At 37.1% G+C, this 20,061-nt stretch overlaps 1 protein-coding gene across 11 annotated transcripts in view; it reads left to right on the forward strand.

Moving 5' to 3' along the window:
* The window catches only part of PTPRK (protein tyrosine phosphatase receptor type K), a 376,330-nt gene that overhangs the window by 280,318 nt on the left and 75,951 nt on the right, over positions 1-20,061 (forward strand). For all 11 annotated transcript variants that reach the window (XM_021547162.3, XM_077782215.1, XM_077782216.1 and 8 more), the window contains exons 8-11: positions 6,113-6,415; positions 14,828-14,937; positions 16,111-16,312; positions 19,162-19,267. In XM_021547162.3, coding sequence (XP_021402837.2) covers positions 6,113-6,415; positions 14,828-14,937; positions 16,111-16,312; positions 19,162-19,267 — 721 coding nt within the window. The remainder of the gene's footprint in view (positions 1-6,112; positions 6,416-14,827; positions 14,938-16,110; positions 16,313-19,161; positions 19,268-20,061) is intronic.

A 20,061-nucleotide genomic window follows, 5' to 3' on the forward strand; every position in this document is an offset into this window, starting at 1 on the left:
GTAAATTCTCTTGGACTTGTAGGTTAATAATCCTTGGAACTCAGGGGCTTTAGCATGGATATTCTAGTACAGCTCACCTTACCTAGGGATTTTTGTTAGCTTTGTTCATAACATAACTTAATTACAGTTTGCTCCTTTGACAACAGCACATTACCCCCAGAAGTGCAGAAGTGATCGAAGTTGATGTGCATAGTTCTTGCTGAGGCTATGGCTGTGTCTTGAAATATTTAATTCTAGTTTGGTCCTTTTTAATGAGTCATAAACTTCTCTGTTCAGCAGTCTTAACCAAGTTTACGATGTCAGGAGTTTAGTAGCTATATTAAAAAATCCTTTCTCTCTGATTCATCATTTGCTAATAACAGAAGTAATAATTGAGAGCAGAGCAGCTGAAATGAGCAAGAAATCTTTTGTTTATTGTTTCCTTACTGCACTTCTGACAGCTATTCCTATGTGGGTTGTGCTTTCTTCAGCTTTTCTCTCTTACCTTTCTTCGAGGTGCTTATCAGGGGTCTTTCAGAATAATTCTTCACAGCAACAGGACCGTAACTTTCTTTTTCCCCTTTAAGTTTTGAGAACATTTTGGTTTTATAGGACCTTGCATGAACTGAGAAAGTTCTGCAAGGTCTTATAAAAGGAGCAACAACCACGGTGATATCTTAGAATAATCCTCTTTTATTTCCCACATGCCAAGGAAAGAGTTACCCTGGACAGATTAGGAGAAGCCACAGGACAAGGAGGCTCATGTTCTAATAGAACAAATGTTGGGGAAATTCCAGTGGCTGTTCAGACTGAGAATATTGGCAGAAATATAAGGGCTTTTTTTAGTCTGTGTAGTTTTTGTGTTAAAAAGCAAAATAATTAAAGGAGTCTTGGTAAGAAACAGTGTGCTTTAAAGTATAGGGTTATTACCTGTACTTTTAAAACAATTGTCATAGATTTGCTTTTCTATATGAGAGTTTTCATTTAACATAGGCCTCACATCTCTCCTCAGTTCCTTCAAATGCAAAAATTTGTGCATTATTGCAGCTTCCAAGTCCAGTTAGTTTTCACCTGAAGTGTCACCAATGAAGGCTACCTGGGTTGCTTTTAAACTTGATAAGAATTTCAGTCAATGTGGTTAAAGAAGAAATTGGAAGTCGGCTCCTCAGTGTAATGACAGACTAGAAAGAGTTCAATGGGGAGGAAGGATCCAAAAGCCATCCCCAGTTAAAGGATTGAATACACAGACAGTGTATAACAGGATATGCTGGTTTTTGAGAAGCGCTATCTTTATCTGAAATGTTTGTGCTTTAGAATTTGTCCAACTGTTTTCCATTTCATATGAACAAATCTGGTTGCTTGTCAGAAGATCTCATTTCCCTACCTCTGCCAGGTACATGGAAATTAAACTGTCTTACAGTCAATATTTAGGATTTCTGAGAAAAGGCAGCAACAGCAGAGCACATGCCACACTTTGCTAGCCTCTTTGTATGGGATTTTTTCACAGCTTTTGGGACAGCTGTTTGTCTCTGGTTGACAGCAGACAAATACATATAATCATTAAAAAGAGATTCTGAGATGAAATGCATGCTCTCACCTTACTGCTTCTACAGCTGTGAATGTTTTTGTTTTCACTCCCATCTCTGTGTAAGTGAAGATAATCTCTACAAAGAGGCTTGATATTGACCTGTCATATCATGTGTTGCTTATCAAGCACTAAAGAAATTGAATTTCATTTTATCTTCTATCTGGAGAGTCTTATTAAATCATCCTGCAGTTGGAAAGGTTGTATGGGGTCAACAGGTTCTGTCTCTTTCACCATCTATCCCTCTATTGTTTAGCTTTGGTGAATTACCAAAATGTTCTTTATTTTATCACATAATGTTGGGTTAAATCTTCTTGATCCAGAAATTGTTGTGATCGAGTGCCACATGCATGTAATTCTTTTGCATTGTTTCTGGATAAGGATTAAGGATTTAGTAATCTGTACAAATGTACAGATCTCTTATCATTCTGTTTTTTCTGTTGTTTTGATATTCCCTCAATGCCTCTGTTTTTAATTGGCTCAATGAGGCTAAAACCAGTCAGATTGGATAATAAATATGAGTCAGCAAGCACTTGGTAGTATTTGTGTGCCAAGACACAAAGCAGGGGTGAGGAGGAGAACAGAGATGGTATTGCCAGGTGTTAAAAGCAAAGGGCAGAGGGAGAAGCTGGCTGGAAGTAGAGGTAGAAATGGGGTGGAGGTCATAGCAGCATCCCGTGGGCAGGCAAAGTCTGGCAGAAGGGAGCCTGTCATCATTAGAGGTGTTCATGAGACTCTAAAGGTCAACCTTGCCACTGCCACCATCACCACCAAATCCTCCATATGCTTTGTTGTTGGGTTTCTGTTCGAAGATCTAACTCTGCCAGTCAGGATGTTCTAAGAGCTTGATGCAGTCACAGGATATTGAATTTCCTGCAACAACAGAAGTCCTGCATACTTTCTGCTGTCACCACAGAACTCCCTCCAGCCTTTTATCTGATGGAGAAAAAGGCTTGAAAAAGATAAATAAATTCTGAATATCACCTCCCAAAAAAATTTAAATTTGAAATACAAGATTTAATGAAAAAAAAAAAAAGCTGTTTCATTCAAATTTGAAGCTCTCAATCAAGAAATCTTTCTAAAAGAATAAGCCAAATTATTGTTTTTCAAATACCATGTCCTTATGCTCAGATATTCAATTAGTGTCTGGGCACTGTTATGCTTTTTCAAACTTGTTCTAAGAAAACCTTTAAAAAAACCCCACCAAGCCTGTTTTTTAAAAAGGACTGGAGTGTAGGATTGGAGTTAGAATGTGGAAGCATTGGCACATGCTTTGTACATGAGCTTTTTGCATTGCTGCAGCCTGGTGTCTGATGGCCACCAGTGACCTGGCAGCTGGGTTCCATTTTCTTGTGGCCCTGGCAGTAATTTGCTCTGTAGCTTTGAGCAAGTTATTAACTTTTTTTGTGCCTCTTTCTCTTCACAGAAAAGTTTTAACACCACTTACATGTCTCATAGGGGTAATTGCTAAATTAATGTTTGAAAAATATTAAGTGCCTTCTGCCATCATTATTGACACTCCAGTGGACAGCTTAAGGATTGAGTGTAAGGTATTTTGAGGGCATCTTATTTCTTCCCTCTTTGTCATACGGTGCCTATTTGACATGGGTAATTCAACAAAGAAGTAAGAATTCATGTGCTTGAAAGTCTCCCTGTATTTTGGATAAAAGTTCTAGATGTGACTTGAAGAAGAAAGATGGGAAGAAAACTGGGAAAACAAGATGTGAATTGAATTATTTAGATTAGCAGTACTCAAAGAGTATCAATAAATGAGAATGCACTAATTGAAATAAAATCCCTGTAGGACTAAAGAAATGTTTCAGTGAAACACAAACCCTAAATTGTGATGGGAAATTAAAAAAAAAAAAAGAACACTATTTGCTCCCATCATGATCAAGGCTATTCTTAATGAGATGGTTGAGATCTTTGGGAAGCCTACTCAAAAATTCAATAGCGCTTTATCTGAGAAAAGTAATTATTCGAAGATTGCTTTTTACTGAGGTGTTACAGATGGAGACTTTGTGGTGTGGTAGTTTAAAACAATTGGTCTTTACCTCTAGAGATTCCCAAGATGAACATTGCCCAGAAGAAAGAGTAAAATTGTGTTTTTAAAGCATCGTTTTAGGAGCAGTGGGACAGTTGGCAGAGTTTACTAAAGCTGTTGAGAGACTCTGCAGACTTTAATTACCATCTCAATATTGCAGAAGTTGTTTAATTTCTGCCAAAGAAGGGAATACTTGTGAAAAAGCGAGATCACACTCTGTCTTTCATTCTTTCCTTTTTGACAGGTGAATAAAGGATGCTTTTCATTATCTCCTTTGATGCTGTGACACATTTGTAAAATTTGCATAGAATTGTAAAATAATTTTTCTTTAAGTTTAACAAAGCTTTTAGTTTTTTTTCTTCTCTCTTGAAAGTGCTGTGCTATATAGTGTAAATGCAGTTTAAATCTTGTCATGGGAGATCCAAAATGAAAATGTTTTCTGTTACTGATTAGTTGGCTTCAAACATTAATAGTTTCAGATGTTATGGTCAGACACCAGGTGTTATGTTGTTTTGATTCCAATAAGTTTTGAATTCAGGTTTGAATTCTATCTCTAGTGAGAGTGGTTAGAGGCACAAACTGGAGTAGGAGAACAAAGAGGAAATGACTAAAATGAGAAAAATCATTCCATTTCAGAAGGACAGCAGCCTATAATACATTTCCTTGGTGAAGGAGATGTTTACTCTTCTAGGCCTCAAACTCTAAATTAGAGTATGTATAACTCTTAGGAATACATGACATTTACACTGTCATTCATGAGAAAAGGGCTGATCTTTTGTGTGTATATATATATATATATACACACACATAAATATGTACTTATGTATTTGTCTTAACAGTTCTCTTCCTACATGGCACTTGAGTGTGTTCAGTTTTTCCCCAAGTGCTTGCAGTAGCTGAGGGAATACTCATTCTTTGAAGACCCTTATCAGCTCCTTTAGGAGATCTACTATGTTGCCACTTTTTTTTCTTTTGATGACCACCTCACACCTCTCTATACTTGCTAAAGCACAAGGCGCTGTTTTCTCTATAAAACCTTGGTTTTTTCTCCCTTTCTTCAAGTCTCTTATCTCTCAAGGACCTTTTCAATGCTATCTTTCAGTTTCAAATCTCCATTGTTACAGTACACAGTGTGTTCAGGGAGCTACTACCCAGGAAGTCTTCATATTTAATTACATTTTTCACTGTATATGATAAATCAGTACTTAATGGCAAAGGTTATATATGTGCTTGTTCAAAATGTAAAAAGGATAGATCATGGCAACAAATAGGTGTAATTTTTAGTCCTCAACACTCATCCTGTTACAAGGAATACCTTTACGTTATATTTAGAATTCCATTGTTTTGATGTTTGAAACGAAATGTTTGCAGTTTGTCTGGCAAACTGCATGATGAATACATTACACTGATTCACATTTCCTTATTTCAATATACCATCTGTGCTTTTGGCTGGTTTTTGCCTCGTTGGAACTCATCAATGCAAGTTACAAAGAACGGTTATACTCAGAAAGAGAAATACTATATTTCACTTCCTTGAACAATTTTGAGTGCTTTGACCTTAAACCAGCAAGGACACAAGGCTGAAGCTGTATCAACAACAGCCTTTATTTTCTCTGGTAAGGAAGCATATACTAGCAGGGTATATTTTCAGTGAAACTCTAGTATATACAGACATGGTCATGATTTTCATTGTGTAATCATTTTAATTAAGTTCAACAATAAAAGTTACTCGTGCATGAGGAATGAATGCACTAGAGAGACAGCGAAAGATTGATGACATCTTGGGGAGCATCACGTACTCTGCTGGTGGAAATGCACGTGGGGAGAGCAGCTGAGCTTGGGGAGCAGGTCAGAGATTACCTGCTCAGAGAAATCATGGTTTTGGGGTTTTGAAGGAATAAGGATACAATGGGAATATCCAAAAGCACTTTTTTGTGCTATTTCCAAGGGGTTTTGCTTGAATGAAGAACTTCATTACTAAAATAATAAACACTAATTAATATCTGCATCGTTTTTGTAACTGCTAGTTTAGTAAGGTAATTAGTATAATTAGTATACAATGTTGCTTGGTGGCATGATAAATCATGATTTAGTAAATGTTCACTCTTTACCATTATGATGTATTATCTAATTTACACAGGTAAAAAAAATGGAAAGGGTAAGGGGGAAATCAAGAAGGGAAGCCAGTAGTGACAGCTGGGTGGCTTTTGGTCACTCTTCTTGCATCTGTTGCCTGTATTCTCAATTGCTTTGAATTGCTCCACTGATAATTAACTGTTCTTTTTCTCACTACTGCTGTTTCCATCACTGACTAAAGACAGGACAAAGTGGAATGAAGTAAAAAAATTAAAGAGATCTTTTCCTCCTGTACAAAGGATGATACTTGCCTGTTTGTTGGGTGCTTCCTTTACTCTCACATTCCTGAATGCACCATCTACCAGCTACAGTTCAGTGCTGGATGAAGAATGTTAACAGTATTTTCTTCATTATGCTCTATTTTCTAGAACCTATGAGAACACCAAAAACACTGAAGATTGCTGAGATCCAGGCCAGACACATCGCTGTGGATTGGGAATCTCTGGGTTACAACATCACTCGTTGCCATACTTTCAATGTCACTATATGCTACCACTACTTCTGTGGACACAACGAGAGCAAAGCAGACTGCTTGGACATGGACCCCAAAGCACCCCAGCATGTTGTGGATCGTTTGCCTCCCTACACAAATGTCAGCCTCAAGATGATCTTAACCAACCCAGAAGGGAGGAAGGAAAGCGAGGAGACCATTATCCAGACAGATGAAGATGGTGAGTTAAATGTTCTTATTGAAACTACATCCAAGTCCATTCTAGGCAGGTGGAAGGAAATTACTTTGTGTGTTACAATATGTATCACGAAGGGTGGATGTTCTCTTCTATTAATGTATTAATTAGCCCCAAAATGGCAGCTGTGAACGTATTATAGCTGTCGCCCTACATATGTAGCTAAAACTATCCATGCATCACAAGTCAAACTGGATCTCTTTCTCCAGAAAAAGGGGGATGGTTTCCCAGTCTCTCTAATACTGTGTTAATGCAGGTAACAAGAAACATCTTCACAGTATTAGGTGTAGTATTTGAAAGTTAATTCTGTAAATATTTAAATATTGAGTTCAATGCTTAAAGACTTTATTTAGTATTTTAAACCTCCATAGCAAATATATTTGAGCAATAATTTATGTTGCAGATCACAGAATATAGTATCTGTTTACTATTTGAAAGCCCCCTATCAAATTAAAGTATTATTTTGACAACTTGGAATTAACTCAGTGATCTGTATGGGTCCTTTCCAACTCCAGATATTCTGTGATTCTTCTTTAAAATGCTTTCAACCAAGTTTCAACAAGACAGTTGAATTTACCTCAGTTGTGAAAAAATAAACAATAGATGTAGACATGTTAATGGTGACACATTCAGAGGTTAGGCTCTGAATCTTGGTATCAAAGATATGAAAATAAAAATGATACTGTTCCCTATTAATATTTAAAATGTCATTACAAAACCATTTTTTTTTTATTTTTCTTATGTTTACATTTTGTGAAAATACTGACAACAACAAAATGAAAATAGAAACATCCATAGATAACAAAAATAGAATACTTGGACTAATGTGGGACTGCAGATAAATAAAAATGTAAAATTGAAAAAAGTAGTGTGTTTACTTGCCTGCCAAATGTATAAATGGGAAATACAGCTTTATATAACAGTCAGTAAGTCTGGTAGTGCTGTTTTTCCATATATTTTAAATTTTATGAGAAATAAATGAAGGATATATTTACTGTTGCAATAAAAAAAATAATTATATAGGTAGAATGTGAGGAGCTGTAGAAAACTATAGACACATAGATGCATCATATGAAGACTTATTGACACATACTGTATGGTTGCTACTTTCCTTGGACTTAGAAAGAGTGGTAGTGATATTGTTAAGTCCATGGAAAATGGATTTCTTTTCTTTTTACCTGGGCTTTCAAGAAAGGTTGTGGTTTCCAATGGCCTTTGTCTTGTTAGATGTGTGGAGATGGCAGATGGTCACTGTGGCAGTACTTGTCAAGGGTAAAGTGAAAACTTCGTCTCCTGGTTTTGTTGTGGATTTTTCTTGGAAGATGGTGCACGTAAGGCAAGTTCTGGTCTCAATATAACAGACCAATGTGCTGTCAGCAAACTCGAGTTGGCTTTGGTGTCACAAGTGTACAAGGAGCCTCACCCAGTGAACAGAAGTTGCCAGGGTAAACTGCTTGAAGCAGATGTTGTTTTCACAGAGGGACTAATATGTTTCAAAGGGTATCTTATATTTAGTTGCGCTGGTGGTAATAATACTTGTGACCTGAAAATAGCCTCCTGTGAGCTTTACTGTGTGAAAAAATTGAGATTTTAATTTTGTATTACTGACTGATTGAAAGTCTGTGTGCCATGACTTCAAAGTTCAGGGCTTGCAGACAGTGTACAATACTGAGAGGTTCACACCTGAGTCTTTCCTTGAGCTCTCATTGCAATAGTAAACTAAATCCTGTGGCTGACTGCTTATGTGTACAATGCTAATTTAGTTCCAATCTGAGTGATCAAGTATCTTAAACTATTTCCAGTCACAGTTTGAAGCCTAAAGGAGGACTTGAACTATGAAGATAAGTCCAATTATGTGTGTGATTCTGTGCCCTACATTTCACATGTGGTCAGGTGAAGCTGCATTGTCTTCATGGTTTTTGCAGATTTCTAGAGTAAGCAGAATTTTAATTATATCATGCAGGCATTATCAGTGATTCATTTTGGAGAAGGAATATAGAGGAAATAGAAGGTTGCTCTGCATTTTTGCAAATAACATTATTTAGAAATAGCCCCTGACGACATGATTATCTGAAACTGTGCACTCATGTTGTATACCTTTCATAAATAGAAACTTCGAATACTCCAGCTGACAACTGATAATTAATGTTTTGTTAGCTTTTCCATAGTGTGGGATTCTTTCCAATGCTGCTTTTTTTTTCACAAGGTACTGTTGCTAAACAAGCAAAAACTTCATAGACTCTTGGAGTTTGAGATGCCTACACCACATTTTCCTGTCTCTTTTCCCTTCCACCATTTTGCCCTCATCTTCAGTTTTTCGTCATACTTACCCATGCTTCCACGCTGTCCCTTTTGTTTCTTCAGTTGCTGTTATGTTTTAACCTTTCCTTTCATCTCACTACATCTTTCATGTCAATTCCTTCCTTCTGCCAGCTCTTTACACTTTCCTGAACTTCTAGGATTTTCTAAAAGGAGAGGACTTTGGACTTTTATGAGGCTCTTCTGTGAGACAGGGAGGATCTCTGGTTGTCTTTCACAAAGGCTCACATTTATATAAGGCTGTGCAGCTGGGCTGGGGGTCTTTCAGAAATGGTCTGAAATGATCTGTCTGAGTGGTAACTCAGTTGCATATGGTACCTGGAACAGAATTAATTCCAGAAACAATTAGCAGAAGAATGACATAAGATTCAAAAGCTGTTCTTCAGATCTTTGGAGCCATGGCTGACAAATGACAGAAATTTTAATAGCTTGTAATTCAAAATCTGCAAGATAGCAAAACCCAGGAATACTATGACCGTCTGAAAACAGTAATTCTTTGACCAAAGCTAGATCTGAATACTTGGTAGTTTCAGTATTTCTATTTAACATAGGAAGATGAAAATAACCTTTAAAGTATAACTTGGTACTTACAGGAAGTTGTATTCCATGAGACAGTATTTGGTCCATGTCCAAGCAGTCTGCTTTGCTCTTGTATTCCCGAATGAGACACTGTTAAACAAGTTTTGCAAAAAGATGATGAAAACAAGGAAATTTGTGTGTGTTTTAAAAGCAAAACAACATCTTTCACTTTGGGGAGAAACCACACAGCTACTTAGGTTTGGAAGAAAGCCCTTCTGAGTACACAGGCACTTGGCATTATCTGTGCTACAACAGGGACTCGCTGCTTTTCCTGGCTTGTACAGAAGATGGACATTGAAGAATTTGGTGAAGGAAGTAGAGGAAGGTTCATGCAACCTGGGGCTAGGCAAAGACAGTGTTTGGCACTTTGAGACAAAGTACAAGAACCAGCAGTGAATTTGTAACTTAGCATCAATCATCAGCGTACACATGTTCTTGGAGCTGCCTGTTGACCAGAGTGCTGCCAGCTCACAGGGACCCTTTGTAAAAGCAGTGGATGAATGGTATTAAAGCAGTTAAATGCTTCCTTAATTTTTAATTGGAAACAGATGCAAAAGGTAGTGGATTAACAGGAGTAGTGACATTAGCCCTGAGGGAGCAGCTACAGAGAAAGCAAATTGTGAAGCTCAACGTTTTTGATGGTGATTTTGTACCCAGTAAAGGGAGTGTGTCATCTAACAGTAGGCAAACAACTAATTGAAAAGGATCACTTGGAATAGGAGAAGTATCCATCTGGAGGCTTAAAGTATAAGAGAGCTTTGGTCTGGGGCAAAGCATGTGCTCATTGGGCACAAATGAGGTCCCCTGATCTTTTGAAGGCTCTAGCTCATTCTGCCCCATGCAGAGATATTGAGAGCTATGAGGCAGGGTTAAGACACCAACTGTACAATCATTGCTCATGCTCCTGGAAGAACTCCAGCAGGCCTAGCACTCTGGGGAACAGCAGAGAAAGAGGAAATGTTATAATTAGAAGAAAAAGGAAAAAAAAAAAAAAAAAAAAAAAAAAAAAAAAAAAAAAAGGAAGAATGAGATGCTTTGCATACAGTCCAAATGTGTGTCCTGACTTCAGCTTGGATGGAGTTAATTTTCTCCCTCGTAGCTGGTGCAGTGCTGAGGTTTGGATTTAGGATGAGAATAATGTTGGTAAAACATTGATATTTGAGTTGTTCCTAAGTGGTTTTTATACTGAGTTGAGAACTTTTTAGCTTCTCATGTCCTGCCAGTGAGAAGGCACAAGAGGCTGGAAGGGGATGCAGCCAGCAGCACACTGACCTAAATAGTCCAAAGTGACATTCCATACCATGGAACATCAGGCTCAATGTATAAACTAGGGAGAAACCTGACCAGGGTTCACAGCTGGGAAAACAGCTGGGCATCAGTCTGTGAGTGGTGAGAAATTGCAATGCACAGAATTTGTTACATATATTCTATTTCTTTTATAATTGTTCTTATTAATATTTTCTTCATTTTATCTGCCCCATCCACCTGCTGAGAGAGGAGTGAGCAACTGGCTGGGTGGAGCTTAGTTGCTGTCTGAGGCTGGAAAGGAAATGTCAAGTGGAGCATGTACACTGTCAATATAAAATCAGGTTTTTTCCCAATAACATTCAATAATATTTTGGTTTTTTCTACAAATAGTCCAACTTGAGGGATTTCCAAAGAAGTAATTTTTGTCATCACCTTTTCTGCAAAAGCTCTTATGATAAAGACCAGTAAGAGCAGTTCTGGTTTGTTTTTTTCTTTATAATAGACAAAATTTGCTTTTATTTAAAACTTAGACTCCAGCTGTAGTAAAGTGGCAAATCCCTCAGAAAAAAGTCAATAGAAAGGTGAGCCATTTTAATTTCTGGTAACACTTGAAAAGTAGGAGAGATTAACTGTCAACATCTCCTGAAAATGAGCATCTACCTTGAGGGAAAGGCTGTAAGATTGCTGCTAATATGCTGCCCTTTTTGATTACAACAAAGAAATTTTTCCCAATATAACCCTACATATTTCTGCACATTGCTTTTGCCACTGAGCATAGTAATACTGTGCATGGCTTTCATGGAGTATAGTAATAATAATAAAAATACTCTGTTTACATGCACTTTCATTATTTTGTAGCAGGAAAACTGAAGCAATATAAATTCATTTTTATAGTGGTTGTTGTCAGTTAATACATTGTTTTTCCAGAAGTAATGTATTGTAATATAAATTTCCTGCTAAGTCCATGTAAAACAACATTTAAGTGACACTATTTGTGAATAACAATTTATTTGTGACTGTGAAATAATTCAATGTAAATATATTTTGTCTAAAATGAATTAGTGTGATGTCAGATTGATGGTTTGTACTTTCATTATGCATAGTATTTATAAAGTCCATCATCTCACATGCATATAGAAGAAAAGATTATCAGCTATTCACTATATGAATATATACTTTAATTAAGAGTTCTGGAGATGCATGTAAATCATTAAAGAAGAGCTTGTGTTTTTTGCACTATAAATCCTTGCTGAGATTCCCTTTGAATTTGTTTTATATTCCTTTTTAATATATATATGCATTTTATGTTTGTATCGTTTTTTACTGTTTTTTGTTTTGCTTGTTTTGACTTGTTTTTGCTTAAATTCAAAATCTCTTCTGATAGCCATATAGTTAAAACACCTAAATTATTTCACTTCTTCAGAAAAGTGTAAATCCTGAGTTGTGGGAAGATTAGCATAGAATAATGCATGGGAAAGAAAGTGTGTTTACTGTTGCTGTCACTGCGAGATGGTGGGGTCACACTTCGCAAGGTCAGCAGACCAGAATCTTTTTCAAGAGTGGGTGCAGAGGCTAAAAGGTCTGAGTTCTACTCCTCTAGCAGCTATTTATACTTTTTGAGTTAGTCAGATGATTATGTTAAGTAACATGCTTCACCTTAACAAACTTGCAATAGTCTTGTGTGTTTTAAGTGTAAACTGTCTGTAAGTGCAAAGGAAAGAGTCACAGCTCATGTAGGAAAAGAATGGCAGCTTGCAAGTCAGCAAAAATGTGTTGTGGTGAGTGATGGAGCTTCTGGAAATGCTCACACAAGCCTGAAGAAAGCCTTTGCTGCTGTTTGTGAGTTTTCTGAAAGAGATTATCAACACAGGGATGACATTTACCTGGCTAGTTTTGACCCAAGTCCTTGCTAAATATCATACAAAGGTGTATTGGGTCTGGCTGAGCTGGAGCTCATTTTTCCTCAGCAGCCCTCACACTGCTGTGCTTCGCACTGGTACCCAGGAAGGTGCTGGTGACACATCGGTGCTCTGGCGCTGCTGGGCAGGGCTGGCACTGCGTCAGGGCTGACTCCCAGCATTTTCCCCCAGCAAGAGGCTGGGAGTGCACAAGATCCTGGGAAGAGACAGAGCCAGGCAAGTTGACACAAATTAACCAAAGAGCAATTCCATGCCATATGATGTCAGGTCAGATGTAAAAGCTAAGGGAGGGAGAAGGAATTGGGGGAATACTGGGATCACGTAATTCAAGTCACTTTAACATTGCTTCTGCTGCCTTAAGCATCAAATTTTGTATTTCAGGAGAAGAAAAGAGTCGTGTAATGAGATGAGCCTAGAGGCTTCTCCCACCTTGATGTTTAAACCAAAGGTGGAGGAGGATTCATGCAACCATCAAATGTAGAGCCCTACACCCATTTTCAACTGAATATGAAACACTTCCTTTTTTAGGCACCGCACAAAAAGTATTTTGCATGTTATTAAGCAATCATATCTGTTTTCTTTTTACCTCACATACTTTGATGTGGTTTAATGTCAAATTTCATACACTGTGTACATGTCCTGGTGTGTACCTGTGTTCTTTCCCAAACACAAGATATACATGCACACACAAAAAATAGTGCATGCATCTTCTAAGGAAAATATCATGTGCAGCAGGATACATTCATACCTCTTTTGAGATGTAAAGAAATACTGTAGGGTATTCCCATGAAAAATGAAACATTGCATACAGGAAGTCTCTCAATGACACAAACAGCACAGAGGGGCTGTCACTGCATGTCAGCCTTCATCCACTGCCTGGTATGTCCTGGGACTGTGAAGAAAAGCACCAGCCTGAGATTTTAGTTAACTTCTCCTAAGCCTTCTTATGACAGTTAGATGAACATGTTCTGCAAAGCTCTCACCTATTTCTGGGCGTTTTTGGCTACCTGAATTTATTATTAATGTGCCAAGTTATGTTGCTTGTACTGAGGGTCAGATCATCATTTATAGTTTGCATGTAGACTGAAATAAATTTCACTGATATGAGAGACCACTCACTCTTTTCTGCTGCTAGCACAGCACCTGATGCTTCCTTTGATCCACTGGATTTTAATTTATTTCTGCTCTTTGTAAAACTTCAGTCTGCTTTGATAATGAATATCCAAGGAGTGTCATGCATAAGGCTCACTGAAAATTTCATTGAAGAAAATAGGCTTATTAGGAGACAGAAATATATGTCAATATATTAAATAGAAATGACATTTTATATAGAAAGACTGCAAATTTGAACAACCTTGTCTCTTTGAGGGGGGAAGGTGTATCATTGGGTTCAGAGTTTCTTCAGGCAGTCCCTTATGCTCACCCGCTTCTTTCAGTATGTGTGTGTTCAAATCTAGGTGAGCTGCTCTGATAAAAAGTAATTGTATGCGTAGGCAAAAATACCTTGTAAGCTGTAATGGGAGATAACAAAATGCATTTGCCCAGTCTTGATGGGATTACCAGGTGCTGTGAATCACTTGGGCAAAGAGGGGTGAGGTGACATTTCAGACTTATACCAAGGATATTATACCAGGGACATTAGTTCAGTTTCAAATAAGAAAGTAGGGTCATCTTGGTGTTCAGTTCAAAGCTTTGAGAACATCTCTTATTGGAAAGATTTGAAGTAAGCAGTCTTAATCCTTCTGCACATGAGGAGGTCAAAGGCTGAAAGAAATGGCAGCTGAGCTGGTGTGTTTCCCCATGTTTAACCCTCTCTTTTAAATGAGGATTTCTTTTAAAACAATAAATCATAAGAAGATGTGATTGAGAACTATTTCATAAGAATTTCTCTCCTTTGGAAGAAGCTGTGTAACAGAAGCTCTTCCTTGCCTGGAAAAATGATTTTTTTCAATTTCAAAGAATTTTAGAACCATGTAGTCCTTGTCCTAAGATACGCTTATTACAGAGTTCAGTGATGTTCCCTGAAGCTGTAATCTAGCTTGAGCTGTTTCCCCTGGCTATACTGTGAGACAATTTGACTTTGCATGGAGTTTTGAAAACCATATGTGGGGATAATGTTAATGTTTCAACTTCATGCTCTCTCTGCACTGCAAATGACAAAATATACTTTGAAGTGCTTTTTCACACATTCTACTATTGCCTTTTGCATGCAAATGAATATTAATAAAAATAGGCCCATGCTCACTTTTGGTTTTAATAGGATGTTCTGTAATCTCTTTAGTTTTTCTATCTCTTGAATTTCCTATTTTTAAAACTTCCATTTTGTTTGTAGTGCCAGGCCCTATACCTGCCAAATCAGTGAAAGGAACTCCTTTTGAAGATAAAATCTTCCTCAACTGGAAGGAACCTGTGGATCCAAATGGCATCATTACTCAGTATGAGGTAATCATTAAACACCTAACAAGCATAGGACGGGGTGAGGGAGGTGCATCAAGAGGTGTCTGATAGTGAGTGTTTTTAGCAGTTATTCAATAGTATGCTCCTTTCATTTACTGAATACACAATTTTCTGGAGTGGTTAGATACTCAAAATATGTAATTATGGTGCATATGACTGTCTATCCCTGTCAAGTGCCTTAAAAATATTTTATTGTTACTAGACACCATTCCAAAGCCATGATAGCCATGATCTGCAAAATTTTATTCATTAGAAGAAAAGGTTATATGAAGAGTAAGATGGTTAATAAATTCGGAGCAATGTTTTTTTTAGCTTTGTTAGATCTTTAGATAATCTTCTTATAAATTCTGTTTACTTTATGAGCCTTCTCATAAAGTAAAGACCTCCACAGGACCTCCACAGGAGGTTAACAGGTAACACAATCTGATTTGAGCAACAAACACCACATTTTCCAGCACTCCTCTTTTAAAGGAACAAAAGATATAATTTTGTGTACTACTGAATTATAGGAAGGCAAACCAACAGATCAAAACCCCTTAAAAATCTGTTTATTTATTTAATGTAGACTAAATTCACTAAATAGTGTGAGTAAAACCAGGTGGGCAGCTCAGCCCCACTCAGTTATTTGCTGGATTCTGCTCAGTGGAATGTAACAGTGAAATTTTCCATAGATAAACTATGTAAAAGCAGTTGATGAATAGGATTAAAGCAGATAAATGCTTCCTTAATTTTTAATTGGAAACAGATGCAAAAGGCAGTGGATTAACAGTGACATTAACCCTGAGAAAGCAGCTACAGAGAATTCAAATTGTTTTGCTCAAAATGTTAGATGGGGGTTTTATAACCAGCAAGGGAGTGTGTCATCCAACAGTAATGATGAAGGGTGCCTGCACAGCCTTTCAAGTAAGGCAAACTCTTCAGTAGTACACATGAAATCCTCATTGGTTTAGTGCTGGATTGGCATTGTTGGGTTAATGGTTGGAATTAATGATCTTAAGCATCTTCTCCAACCTAAATAATTATGTGATTCTGTGGTATCCCCAAGATAAATGTGTAGCTAGATGAGCATGTGTCTTTTGTTTCCTTTCCAGCCAAGCTAACCTAAATCTCTTGCACCAAAACTTTTAAGAGTTGTCATAAAAATTGTTGTTTCCCTAGGTCAGCTATAGCAGTATACAGTCATTTGATCCTGCAGTTCCAGTGGCAGGACCTCCACAGACAGTATCCAAGCTGTGGAACAGCACACACCACGTCTTTTCTCACCTGCACCCTGGGACTACTTACCAGTTCTTCATACGTGCAAGCACCGTCAAAGGGTTTGGACCAGCAACTACCATCAATGTAACAACCAACATCTCAGGTAAAAACCAACAACAGCATAAAGACAAAACAGGGAAGAGGAAGGGGGAAATGTATTTTGAATATTTTTATATGACTCAAGAAATTTCGACATGCTTAAGAAAACCCCCACAAAAAATCCTACCATGTTAGGAAATTATGTTACTAAAAATGTTTCTGGGTGTACTCACCACAGGGTAGCATACGTTCAGGGATTAATCCTTGCATGAGGTGAAAATTGCTCGGCTGTAGTTGTGAACTGTTTTTTCTGTGTAATCTGTGTAATCTTTCATCCAAAGATTTTGAAGTGCTGTGTAAACCTTAATTAATTAGGCATGTCAACACTCCACAGGTCACGAAGAACTGCATCTGTTTTGCAGGTTAGTAAAGTCAGGTGCAGAAAATTACTGACTTACTGAAGGTGACACTACTTAGCAGCACACAGCTGTAACAGGGTCAGGGCAGTTGGGACAGTGTGTGAATTTCATTTGCCAGATTCATGTAGGTCTTCTTCCTTTTGCCTTTATTAATTTTCTTCAGTGCACCAACTTAGACATTATCTGTCTTAATAATGCACTGTAAACTCTAGAAGACAGTTATGTCGAATGAAATGTTTTGGTATTTTTATTTTCTTAGATTTCAGTGTTATCCTCAAAAAATAAGATAGTGGCTTATGCAGTTGATAGTGGAACGTAAGTTAATGCTATATTCAGAAAAACTTGATTTTGTGACATGATGACTTTAGAGATTGGCAGAGATCAAGCAAGTCAGTAATTTACAAATTTAAAGAACACAAAGCAGGCTATTTTCCTTGTTATCTGTCATGATTAAATTCAGATTGTCCTGTAAAGAGAAGTTAATTATGTAATGGAATGCACCTATGATTTTTGTCTGTTCATGTAGTCTCCTAATAGTACATGAAAACACACACATTAATCAAGATGTGAGAAAATTCAAGGCGGAACGCCTTGAATTATGTAGCAAATTAAATGCTATAGTTGTCATGGCTAACTGGAAGAGTTTGTGGGATTCCACCCCAGCACATAAGCACTAGCACTCCTCATATCCCTGTCCCTTCAAAAAAACCCAACCAGTGCAGAAAGAAAACCCAAATTATGTGTTCTGTTCTATTTATATGGCTATTAGATTGTTTTGAAGCCTGATATTTTATTTAGGTTGTTTTAAGGGTCCTTGTGTTTTTTCACAACAAATTGTAGTTCATAAATTTTCAGATTTTATGATGGTGTAGTACTTGCATACTTGTCTTCTAACCTCTTTGCAGAAGGAAAGAAAAGAGGTACATGTCTTGCTAGCATGTCTGATATTTCAGTATTTTGAGGAGAAAAAAGTTCCTTAATGTGTTTGGATTTTTTAAGACTACAGTGAATTCAGACTTCTTCAGATATGCCCTCTTTTTCCAAATAGAAATTTTGGGAATCATGTCCCGAATCCAGTATAGCACAACTTTCTAGACAGAGTATGTATCTTGCTAATTGGCAAGACATGGTTAATGCTAGAAAAGCTCAAAGGCAAGCTGTGACACCCTTGTATCTGAACTTCAGCCTGTTCTTTCTATCTTGCTTTATGTTGCTGAACTTTTGTCTAGTTCTGCTCTGCATGGCTGGTACATAACACGAAGGAATGCATGTTTCAGAAAATGCAAACTTTAGTTTAATGAGGGCTGAAATTATTCCTTTCAACTAATCTTACAAGTGGTTACTGTGATTCTAATGAACATGGTGTAAGCAGTAATTTTTAAATTAACATTAAATGAACATTAATTCTATAAAATATTATTTCCTGAAATAAGAGCATGTTTTGTGTTCATCTAGGATCTAGGACTAATGAAGCAAGGCTTTTAATCTTTCAGAGCTCTTCTATCTATTGGCATAGTACTGTAAAATTATTATGACTTAAATGATTCATATCCTGCTAGGAAACATCTTTTTTTGAAAATTTAGTTTGAAATATACAGGCTTCATTAATGATTTCATAATGATACAGCCATATAATTTAAAAAATCACAAACATGCAGATAGTTTTCAAACTTATGAAAAGTTAGTAATTATTAGAAATCTGTTATTTTCTGATTCACAGAAAATCCTGCTTCTTTTCTTGCACTGGGGCTGAAGTCAGCAGCAATATTACCAGTGAGGACTGTAACAGGAAGCAGATTAAAGCTGGATGGTTGAAGTAATTCCCAACACAAGCCATCCCACCCACAACAAATATTGCTGCCATGAAGGCGTGACAGTCTGACAGTCCATTAGTGAATCAATTCCTGAACTACTTCTGGTTTTGACTTTGATTTTGTTCTTTCATAGTGGTTTTGAAGCTGATTAATGAGCAGCTTGGCCATCCATTGATAGGAATGGGCATGGGAATGGATTCCCTGATCCAGTTCTAGCCCACAGATGCATGTCTATATAAAGTCCAACTTTCCTGCACACTGGCTGGTATTAGCATTGTTTCCCATGCTGTTCAAGATGAAGTATGGAAGTTTCTTAAATTGTTTAAGGAGGATGGTAGAAGCTGAGTCTTTGACATGGTGACTGTCGTTATTTGCAGGGTAGAAAAATTGAGGCCAAAAATGTGGGGATTTTTGTAGTTTAGGGTTTCTTCTCATTCACCTCCTCCATTTCTGTCCTTCTTGAATGAAACTGTTTCAAGTTGAGAGGTGTCATGATTTGATGGGAGTTCATGCCCCAGTAAAAAATTTTGCCTGACTGGAACAACTGTTTAAAAATACTCACATGGCTGATAAAGATTGTGGCTTTGTTCTGTATCCAAGCAGCCACAAACTCATAAAAATTCTAAATGTTTTAACTGATTTCTTTCCTGTCCTTTTCCTCCCCGCTCTACATTAATCAGCTCCCACTTTACCAGACTATGAAGGAGTGGATGCATCTCTCAATGAAACTGCTACTACAATAACTGTACTCTTGAGACCTGCACAGGCCAAAGGTGCACCTATCAGGTAAAAAAACAAAATAAAACAAAATATATATATAAAAAATCAGTAGTTGAATATTTGTTGTGTATATAGAGCTGTTCATTTCTGAGTGATATTCATTTAACATCACTATTTTTTTTCTTACCTACACCTAGTTTGCCAATAGATGTGTAATTTTAAAAATTCTGCATTTAGAAGGGTTTTTTTCAAAGATAGTCACAACTTGAATCATCCAGCTACCTGACCTTTTTGATATAGGGTCCCCAGAACCACATTCTAGCCATTATAATTTCATTTTACTTTCTCACAGTGCCTCTGAAATATGATGCTGAAAGGTGTTTGTCAGAAGGTAGATTTCAAAATAACACTTCCTCTCCAGTGCTTCAAAGTCAGCTACTCTGTAGCATGTATGTGTGATTGGAAAATTGTAAGCTATGGGGAAATGGGAGCATAATAGTGATGAATACAAACTATTTGACCTTTTTCTTATGAGAGTGTGTCTTACTAGGAATCATGTAGCAAGCTATTAAATTTTATTTGGCATGTCCTCTAATCATATTAAAATGTTTCATTTATGTTAACTTTGAGGGGTCTTTCCCTTTCTGTTCTCTGTTGAGAGATAATTTAATTTTGTTTGCAAAGATTAGTTCACATCCTGCTCTTTACTTCTACTTGTTAGTGTAAAAATTTTATGATATTATTTGATTCCATTTGTATTTTACTGATGTGGCTGCATCAGCAATATTCAGGGGCAGGGTTGACTAATTGGGGGTTAATTAGCTGCTGAGCATCAGAAGGTTTTCATGCTATTACCCTTG

Source organism: Lonchura striata, chromosome 3 (assembly GCF_046129695.1).
Source record: "Lonchura striata isolate bLonStr1 chromosome 3, bLonStr1.mat, whole genome shotgun sequence".
Taxonomy (NCBI): Eukaryota; Metazoa; Chordata; class Aves; order Passeriformes; family Estrildidae; genus Lonchura; species Lonchura striata.